The 11,107-nt window shown below is 39.9% G+C and overlaps 1 protein-coding gene across 1 annotated transcript; it reads left to right on the top strand.

Moving 5' to 3' along the window:
- Positions 1-2,509: 2,509 nt before the first annotated feature.
- On the top strand, positions 2,510-8,769 carry LOC140232796 (alpha-crystallin B chain-like). Its single transcript, XM_072312913.1, has 2 exons — positions 2,510-2,839; positions 8,352-8,769. Exons 1-2 carry the CDS (start codon positions 2,510-2,512, stop codon positions 8,607-8,609), a joined length of 588 nt encoding a protein of 195 aa, XP_072169014.1. The 3' UTR covers positions 8,610-8,769.
- Positions 8,770-11,107: the final 2,338 nt, after the last annotated feature.

Raw genomic sequence — 11,107 nt, 5'->3', positions numbered from 1 at the left:
CCCGCCAGTCTCACTCTCCCTCTCTCCCTCATTCTCTCTCAAGAGGCTTCTCTGAAGGTATCGTCCTGGGAAGAGTAAATGTCTGGGATGGTTAGACAGCGTGTCATGATCCTTACTGCCTACGTAATTAGCCTACACGAGCTCGACGTTTCCAGAAGTGCATAGCATACACTAGAGAGCATGCAGTGCACGACATAGGTTTGCATCCACCCTGTCCCATTTCTTTTCTCTCCACTTCCCCTCTCTTTTCCTCCTCCTCCTCCTTCTTCTTCTTCTCCATCTTTGACTGCCCCCTTATCACTGTCAGTCTTTCCTCTGTCTTCCTTTGTGCTCGTATCAAGCAACTCTTCACTACACAGGCAGATAAATTTCTCCTTTTTTTTTCCGACGTTCATATTTCGCGCTTGCGTCTTCCCCAATGTGCCTCTCGCTGTTTTCCACTTAAGGACTACTTTTGTCACAACTCTGTGTGCCTGTCTCTCTGTTCGTCGGTCTGTCTCTGTCTGTTTGTGTCTCTCTCTATTTCTCTTCCCTCACATCTTGGCCGCGGACGTAACGCGATACAGGGACACACATTTCAGGGCTTAAACCGACAAATTAAAATGGGGTTCCCCAACGGGGAGTAGGCCTACATTATGACTCTCAGTGCATCAGTGTCAAAAACACTTTATGGGGAGCACTACGTCAAGATCTCCAGTAGATGAGTGTTACACGCAGGGGCCGCGGAAAGTTCGTTCATATTGCCATTTTCCAACTATGGGAGGCTTTAGGATGTGCGTGTTCCAATGGTTTAAAGGTCAATGTCTTAGCTTAATTGCCCCTCCCCCATTTTGATGGGAATAATCTTTGACGTTATGGGTTTTCTTGGTATATTTTCGGGGAGCCATGAGTGTGTGTGTGTGTGTGGGGGGGGGGGGGTTGAGGATGCACAGTCACCCCACCCCCACTCCTCCCTTCGTCCCCTGACACAGCCTAACGTTTGATATAATGCGAATGTCGAAAAATTTGAGAATTTCAAGAACAATGTCAGATCCTCTGTTTTAGGGCCACGCTCTTCCTTGCTGGGACGTTCGGAGTGTCAATGGAAATGAAAATGGTCAACATCTCGTGTGTTGTTTGTTGTGCTCGCAGCTAGAAGCAAGACCTTACAATAAAGTGTAAACCATAAAGGAGACACACACACAAATGGAAAAATAATTTCGGTGAAAGTCTGTACAAATGACTGTGCACGTAACAATTCTAATACCTTTGTGGTAAAAATCCTAAGGAAAGACACATTATTCCTGTAAAGGACAAAATAGAGAAGCATTAGACATGAGCCGTATTGAAAGGAGAAGAATCTTTGTTATTGCAACAAATGGATAATTCTTTTCTGATTACACGAAATGATATAACCGAAATGACTATACCATGTTCCGAGCAATTGCCTATTACTGTGATAATGAAACTTACGTGTCTAGAGCTGAAATTCAGAAAAGAATTCATTTAATATCTCCCTGGAGTCATCTTTCATTACAGCGTATCAATGTCAGCCCGCAGCCGTGCGCTTTTGCACATAAGCGTAATATCGTCATCAAGAATCATTACTGGTGGGACTGGGTGTGTATGGACGGTTCTGGAATACCGGGTGGGTGCGAGCGGTGCACGCTCCCACTGTTTTCCATCCGCAACGCGCTCCCTCCACCAGAAGGGCGCACGGAATTCCAGTCCTTTTCACATGGAAAACTTAAAGAAATGGTGCTGGCGTTTCAGAGCTGTAATTTGCCTTTTTCTAATACAATGTACATCACTAACGCTATTGATACATGTTTATATCGATAAATCCTTATTGCAAAGATCTTCCTACCCGTATACACAGACTCTACAAGGCCCCAAATTTTATTGCTCCTCTTTCCAAGTTGTTCTATAAGTAAATGTAAACATAAGAATATCAAAACACACAGACGGACACGGCATATACTTTACGGTATTTAGATCATGATATTCAATGAAATGTGTGTGGTCTTTCTTTGTGTGTGTTTTTTTTTGTGTGTGTGTGTGTGTGTGCGTGTGTATTTATATAATTATCATAATACATCAACATACTCACAAAGGACCAGACCATAAAGCAGAATGGCTGGTTGCCTGGCTGCCTGCCTGCCTCTCGGGGGCAAAACAGGCCAGTGTGAGTTGCCTGTGAGGTTCAAGGTATTGAATAGCGAGCAGATGGAATTCATCGGCGGGTTTTAAATTCCACTCCACGGGAGTAGAGAATATAAAAGCGACCTCTCATTCTCAGACAGTGTTGTGCTATAGGTTACCGTGGCGTAGATACATATTGCAGCATCACCTGCTAGTGGGTCTTGGCACCAGTTTGTTATATTAAGGGTGCAAAACGCGTCAAATCAGTGAGAAGAGTGCAGTGTTGTTCGTCGAAAAAGACATTCATCAGACCACATCACTGGGACTTTTATCGTTCACGAGACGACATTGAGGGAACGAGAAAAAACAAACAAACAAACAAACAAACATGGCAATGAGACGGGATCCTTTTCATTACTACAGCTCGCGCCGTCGATACACTGACGACGGGTGGAGCGAGCCGCCGGCGGTGAGGGGCGGCATGATCCAGCGATTCGGCGACGTCGTGCCGTGGGACGAGGACTTCGGCGATTTCGGACACCAGCCCCTCTTCGTGACGTCACGCCCATCGAGAAGGATGGAGCTAGCCACGGTGCCCTCCATGCAGATGTCGAGGACCCCGATCCCGGTGTCGACGGGCGACGTCATGTTGAGCGAGACCGACTTCAAGGTCGCCATCGACGTCAGCAACTTTGACCCAGAAGATATCGAAATCAAGGTGAGATTTGGGGAATCCTACGCATGGGAGAGAATGGGTTGTAATGTGCGATGATCTTATGCCCTATGAAACAACATTGCCACTGGCTTCCGTTTGTGAGTATGAATTTACACAGAAGATATATCAAATCATTCCGATCAGCCTAATCTGAAGTTTTGATAATAATTTAGCAATGATGAAATCTTACGAGAAGATTCATTACAACTCATAGATATCAACAAAAACGAATTTTAAGCGTATGAAAACTCATAAGACAGTTAAAGGGGTGATCACAAGGCTTCATCTTAATATGTTGAAAATCTCAGCATAATAATTATAAATGAACAATTTGTTTCACGAAAATAAAGGAAACTTGACGATTCAATGCCTTATTAATTTTGTATTAATGGAATTTTCACACTTTTGCTTCAGCATCCCATGTTTATCAATCTAAATACAACATGAAAGTGGCGTGTTTCCCTTTAATTTCTCACAAAGAGACATTATGCAGTGGAAATGAAAACATAGGAAGCAGCCAAATCCCAAACAGCGGGGGAATGTTGTGGGGATTTTTTCCCCATCACGAATACCCTATTTCCCAATTTGGAGCTCACCCAATACTTGAAACATTTTTAGGCGGACATGAACGCAAAAGGGCAAACCAAAACAAAAAGAGTCCCATTGCAAGCCAGCCATAAATCTGGCGGGAATGCCGGGCGCTATCTAGTTCAACATCACTGTGAACGTGATAAAATTCGATGTAGCCTTAAACGTCTGCTGCATGTCTGACATCTGCAGCTTCCTATAAAGAAGGTTATCCTTGTATCCAGCTCTTGAAAGTTTTCTGCTGTTTGCTGCTTTCTCTTTAAAAGTCCATTTGGGCGTGGAATGACAAGTGTAAGAACTTATACTATTTTGCCTAACATGCCTAATGAATGAGAAATAAGCATGTATCATGAAGTCACGTTTCGTAGTCATGATTAACGCCCTTGCATCTTCTCAACGATACATTTCTTTTTATTTGTACATTTACTCCATATTGTATCCGAATTGACTAATGCAATATTCATGCCTTTCTCATGAGTCATCAATTACGCGATGTTTGCCCAATAGGGGCCCCCTTATAGACTCCTTCGACAACAAGAGTAATTTTATATAAGCCAACATCAAAGCTTGAGTGTATGTGTTACAATGTCTACTATCATGCAGACGGGAGTTAATTGAATTCACTCGAGTTGAACACATTGATGAACAGCACATTAAATTGTAGAGCATTCCATGCAACAGTTCCCTTTGTCAATTAAACCGAAGAAAATTGAAAACGCAGATATATACTGTAATAATCAACTTATGGACAAGTATCGAAGTATATAGACTGGGAAAATGTATACAATGCCAAAAACGAGGATTAACTCCGGTTTCCGCAGTTAGACAAGGACAATATGCATGGGGGCTTAGATTCTAATATTATTGCAAACCTACTCTTTGAACTAGATACGAAGTCATCTCACAAGTTTATTCATGTCACACATATATTCAGCAATACCTTATTAGGGCCTTTTAATATAAGTTGAAGGACATTTTGGGGGATAATTTTGTCGCTTCGATGTTGAAAGCTAATCATGACATTTTCATTTTACCTATTCCTCTGGCTGATATAGTATACTGAATTTTGAAACCTCGCATATCAACTGCCAGCTGTATTCAACATTGATCGTCTATATTCTTAATAACAGGCAACCTCGACTCTAAATTCAAAATCTTTTGATAAAATACGTTGAGGGCATGGTCGTAGGTGAAGAGAACGTTGGCGCATTTATGGTATTCTTCTTCTCCTTCTTGAAAGAAAGATAAAGAAATCGGAGTAATACCGACCAAATACCATAAGGATAACGTGCATAAATCAGGCCTTCGTATTTTCTCATTCCCTTGTGTACGTATATAGCGTTACGCCTTTCCAAGAACACGGGGTGATTCTAAAAAGGTTAAAGATGATATACTCATGTCGCATCTCCTTGTGAGGCTTGTAGGGACATTGATGTTGGCATCTCGAAAGCATGCGCAGAGTCCGCAAATTGATATACATAATATTCACATATTCTCAGAGTATAAATATCAGCGAATCTTGAATTTATTAGTGAACCGACGACATGATAGATAATTACTTGCTAATGTACATGTTTGTGGTACTTTCTAAGGTAATGGACACGGGGTTCAAGTGCATTAGATATTCAAATATCAATGTGGATTTAAGCCTGAACGATTGTAATTCTGACCGTCCACCTTTCCCTAATTTGTGCTTGCTTGTTTTAAGTGCAACCACTCCTAAAACGCTTTCCCTCAAATGCCGCTTTAAGGTCCTGTTTACCTTTGGGAGCAGTGATTTGAAAAAAAAAATGTTCAAGATATGACATTTAATGCACATGCAGTATCTGTTGTATCACGAAATATCCTACCACTTCAAATTTTCCCAATAAAACCTAAAGTATAAGGAGATATCAGTATTTTTTTCTCAATAAACCATAACTGTCTATAGACGGTTTAGTCTGGAAACATTTTTGTTTTAACTATTGTTCACATTTTGTGTATTTAACAAATACTTAACATCGATTATACGGATTCAATTTTTTTACAGTGGTTGTTTCTATCCCTAACTCACATTTTAGAAGTATCTTAAAGCACCAATGCTGGGTTTTTGTTTCATCTACAAATGGTAAATTATGCCTTTAAGTCATTGACATTTAAACTGTTAAACACATAAAGTGAATGACGAAGTAGTCTACTCGTTGTGGGAAGCTTGTCCCTATGCCTTCCCTGTGTTTAAAGAGATGGTATAGTTTTGTTTGAGATGGGGATTCAGATTTTACCTCTTTGAGAGATTATTAGAATCTACTCATACAAAATATTCAAGAGCATACATTTCCAAGAGGAATTCCAAGTTTATTTAATGAAAAGCAGTTTGAAATGGCCGAGATTTCTTAAAACAAAGTAAAATAAAGTGACCTCAAGGTGAGTCCAACCTCTTATTAAAACCTCTTTGTGTTTAGACATATCTTGGCCATCTCAAAGCTCAATTTTAGTCAAATAAACTTTGAAGTCTTCTTAGAATTGTATGCTTTTTCATATTTCATAGCAAGTTTCTCATTATCTCACAAAAACGTTGGAAACCTGAAGCTCCCTCTCAAACTGTGTCATCCCTTTAATCACGTGGGAAGGAATTCCAAGGTCGAAAGCTCGAAAGTGGTCTCAAGAGATAAAGAGATACAAGAAAGGGAGATAAAAAGACAAGATCGGTCGATCGATGGGTTGATAGATAGAGTGATAAAACAGATACAGAGGCAGATAACTGGGTGCACGTCACCAGTTCGGCACCCACTATTCATATATAGCTCATGAGCTCGACACTGGGCAAATAAGGCCCTGGAGTCCGACACTAGGCAAACAATGCCCACGAGTCTAATACTTAACAAACAAGGCCCACAAGTGCGACAAAAGATTGTTTGACACTACATGTAATAGAAAGCAAAAAGGCCTATACGAGACCAACACATTCACCCTGTAATGTAATGTCGGTATCACGGGCCTTCTTTTTTTCCAATTGTTGGACTTGTGGGCTTTGGTCACCTACTGTCGGATTAATGGACCTTATTTGCCTAGTGTCGAGCTTATGGGTTGTATGACTCGTGGGCTGTATGACTCATGGACCTTTTTGTTTTCCGTGTCGAACTCGTGGACCGTATGACTCTTGGGTGTCGGTCCTAATGTGTGATGACCCAAGATAAATAACTATCTAGAGAAGATATAGAGTCTGCTGACTCGGACACGTGCCGTTGGCATCATTAAGACACTAGTCTGGGTAGAAGGGTAATTCAGTGAATGCCTACATTATTATCCCAAGTGGCTTACAGCCAGAGATAGGGACTACATCAACACCCCTCACCCACTGTGGGTCTTCATTCAAGCGCTCATTAGCTGTTCACCGCATCTATACCGAGGACGTTTGTGGATTACACCTGATGTGTTCCATCGTCCTTTCTAATTAATCGGCCGATGTAGACTTGACGAGAAGCGACAGGTGTTATTGCCATTACCGATGCCTGAACTAAACCAGAAAGCCATCCGGTCTGGTGATCCAATACAGACAAGCTCAATATTATAAACATCACCGAGACGTAATCCCCGGAAATGCTTGCGCTTCTTTTTCAACGAGTTTTCTGAGAAGCAATGCTTATCACTTTTTTGCCACCTTTTTTTTTTTTTACAAGTAATTATTTAAGGCAATGATGTTAAATGTCTCACGATATATGACGCACTGTCAGTAGACCGGCTGTGAAAGCGTTCAGGGCTACGTCAACAGTATGCGACAAAGAATTACTCGGTGTTAGGTGAACTGTTTTTAGAATCAACACATCGGCGAGAGGAACAGCAAAGGCGCTTGTTCTTGAATCTTGGCAGCGAAATTCAAATAGAAAGCAATGGAGTGTCGATCAAGGCTGGGTTCAGGTGTGTAGGAGTGGGCAGCAAAATGTGACAGAGGTCAAAATCCTGCCCTCTGGCCCAGAAATATAAATAGAAGAACACAAAACGTAATTTAACTCGGACGACTACATGCCAACAATCTGAGCAAAAAAGACGTTTACCGCCAACCTCACGGTTTTTTTTTCTTAATCATGCCATTTTTTTTTTCGGGGGGGGGGGGGGGGACATTTCAATCAAACATAAAATAGAGAATACATATTCCAAACTGAAAGTATCTCCACACTGTATTAGTTTCCTCTTTTACGCTTGCTCTCAAGACCATAATATCGATAGGAAATTGTAAAAGAAAATGTTTTTCTACGCCTCCAATGAAGTTATCTGTAAAATGTTTGTAATAATGGTAGTATAAAGCATGAACTAAATGCTGGTTATGCAGTCTCTTTTCTCTGTAGTCAAGATTTCTATTACATTACATGTGAAAGTCAAAAGGCCGCCATCAAAATCAGGCTCCCGTTTAAGATGGCAGTCACCTGCTTTTTCCTTTGTTCATTATTGTGTGATTTGTGTATTTCTCAGTAAGATTAGGATACTTTATATTTTCCAGTAAAAAAAAATACAATAACAATATTTCTTTGTAGTATAAACATTTCTTTGTTTTGTTAGTAAAATAAGATTTCTTTGTAAAATCAAATATAAAAATCGGTCTTTTTATGATGGAAGCATGTTTGGTAACCTTCTTTTATCTGATAATGAATCACAAGGATCTTCTTTTTCATCTTTTAACTTTTCCTTTAATACAGATAGCAATTCTCTTCTGAGTTTATTCCAAATTTCATTCGATCTTTAGGAGTTGTGTTTTATTACAATCATTTTTATTGTCACAGATTTAAAAAAAATCAAATATCCGCGTTTATGTCCTGTCTTTTTGCTTATGTGCAACATAGAGAACTTTAATGCATCGTTTGTCTGAAAGGATCTCCGAAAAATTATTTTCATTGGTAAACCTTCACTTATTTTATTCGATTCGCCACCTCTCTCAATCTCTGTCTTGCAGATCGTCGACACTGAGCTGACCGTCCACGGTAAGCACGAGGAAAAGCAGGACGATCACGGCAAAATCTCGCGCGAGTTCACGCGGCGGTACACGCTCCCGCCCGACGTCGACCCGACGACGGTCACCTCGTCTCTCGGTCAAGACGGCGTGTTAGCCGTGCAGGCCCCACGGGCGGCCCCGAAACCCAAGAACCAGAAGATCCCGATCAGCGTGGAAAGCAAGCCCGCCATCAGCGGTGGTGCCAAGGGAGGGAAATAGACCTTCACCAAAGCGACAATGCTCTTTATTATTTTCATAGTAGACTGGGTGGCTAAACAAAGAAACGACTGTAACAAAGAGACTGTCAGCCGATACTACTGTCTTCGTTCCAGTCGTTTCCTTGTAGCATGTTCAGCCCCTCAGCTTTGTCAAAAGGATATAGGGCCGACCAATCACCGACACATTGTGGTTTGAATAGAAACAATCAGTTATCGAATAATTAGTAACCGACACTTGGCAATATTCATGCTCACATATCCTTATCAATCGTCTTTATGTGGCATAAAATATGAATATCTGCCTTGTGAAAGCAAACGTTTTTCTGCAAGACGTATTTGATTGTCCATTGTATGGATCTCTCCCCATTTCAAAAGCGAAATCTCTGTCAGAAATATTACGATTGTCTCTTTGTCTCACCTGGTCACGGGATCGAAATCATTTTATTAGCACTGACTGATATAAATTCAACATTATCCAGTATTTGCATAGTGAGCTTTCACAAGTGAAAAAAGCATGCAGAAAACTTGAAACCATTTTGATCCCCTGTTTAACAAAATATGCACAGACCGCGATTGGTACACCAGGGTCATAAAAACAGCTCGTTGGTAATTTTTCTTCATCACATGAGTTTTAGTTCTTCTGTGTTATGATTGATTTTGCGAGGATGAGAAAAAAAAGTTCTAAAAGTTGAGGTCATATTACAACAAAAACTCTTTAGTAAATGTAAGGGCTTGATCATGAAGAGAAGGAATATACATTTATTATCTTCGAAGTCGATCGCTTTTTTGTCCTTTTCTCAAGCTTGATAACGCACATTTTACAAATATTCAAAAGTGGTTGTAGATCAATAATGCCAGCGTCAAACCAAATAGTTCTCTTCAACATTGCTAGATAGAAGGGCGACCTATAAATTGTGTAATGTTTTCGTTTGGTAACAAAGATACGTTATATTAGTCGAGTTTGTAAAATATTTTCTGTTTTGCTGCAATATGATAATATTTAATTATTGGACGAAAGAGGAAAAGATGAGCTGAATATAGAACCAAGTATCGTGATCACTGCTATTCAGTACCACTACTTTTGTTGTTAGTGTTGTTGTTGAAGTAAAGGGATAAAGGGCTACCTGACTTAACCTGCCTAGCAGCTACAGCTAAGCATTAAGATTGTTATGAACGACATCACAGGAGCTCGAAAACGATGGTGATATCGTATGATTTCTTCTTTTGTGTCGAAGAGTATAATATCTAGAGATGGTTTTAATGGTTGTCGATGCTTTTGCCCTGCTCTGTATGCTGATACTGTAAAGTGATGTCTCTTGTATTACTACTGGCCTATGAACTACATCATGCGAGCAACGATCCCGAACCTTATCCATTGGGAAGAGAGTAGGAAAAAACAAAACAACCAAAAGACCCCCTCTTCGAAAATCCGCTTTATGAATGCATGTACCGTCGAGGGTTCTTCTGCGACATTTATTTTTTGTATGTATGTTTGTTTGTCGATCTTAAAGCTTTTCTTTGTCTAGTTGGAAAACAAACATTTCGTTTATATCATCTTGTTTTGATATAGCGCCTCGCGTTCTTGTTCTTCATTTCTCGTTCAACAAGTTCAAAGACCACACCCAAGCTGAGTGTTTTTTAATGCGAAACACGCATGTATCACGGCATCATAAAAGTCTTCCACAGATGGAGAGCAGGCGGCGTTGTTGACATGACAACAACATACACTGACGTCACGTTACAACAATAAACACGTTAACGTAACTATACTTGACTTACACGTATATGATTGAGGATATTTTATATGATATGTTTCTTTTGAGGTATGTGCGAACAGGAAGGCTTATCAAATAAGTTGATGCTTAGAGGTATTTTTATTTCTGGACGTTGATAACGAACAGGTTGTATAAAGTAAACGCCGGCTTACTGAAAAAGGCATTCGTAGTGGTGCCATGTCTTTATTATGCTTATCATTATTATCTATTCATATATAATACTTTGGACAGTTAGGACGACTGAAAGACCAAATACGACGTGCAAAGAATAACATGGGATTAATCAAATTAATTTCTTTTTTTTCCATCTAATACAATTGTATTTCCCTATTCCAGAAAAATCATACATAAGTGTGCTTTTTCGGTTTTTCTGCAATTGAAAAAACAACGTTTGATGATCTACATCAGCAATTCTATACAAAGTCCACACGAACAGGGCGCAGAAAGATCAGGCAGGTGATTTAGATTTCCATGGGATTTCCAGAAATGGTAATTTACAGACTTTAAAACGCTTTTTATATTGCCATCTTTCGATTTTACGAATTTTATTATGCTCCGGAACAATGCTTTTATACATACGTAGAAGATTGTAAAGCTTTTGTTTTGTATGTAGATATTTTCCTGTATTTATGCAATGTAGTTATTTATTTGAACCTTTCCTAGGTTTATGTTGTTTTCTAACAAAATAAAATCACGCAGCATGCTTAAAACAATGACATACGCG

This window comes from Diadema setosum, chromosome 9 (genome assembly GCF_964275005.1).
Source record: "Diadema setosum chromosome 9, eeDiaSeto1, whole genome shotgun sequence".
Classification (NCBI taxonomy): Eukaryota; Metazoa; Echinodermata; class Echinoidea; order Diadematoida; family Diadematidae; genus Diadema; species Diadema setosum.
The sequence above is the reverse complement of the archived record's forward strand: the minus strand, read 5'-3'. Positions and strand labels throughout refer to the sequence as shown.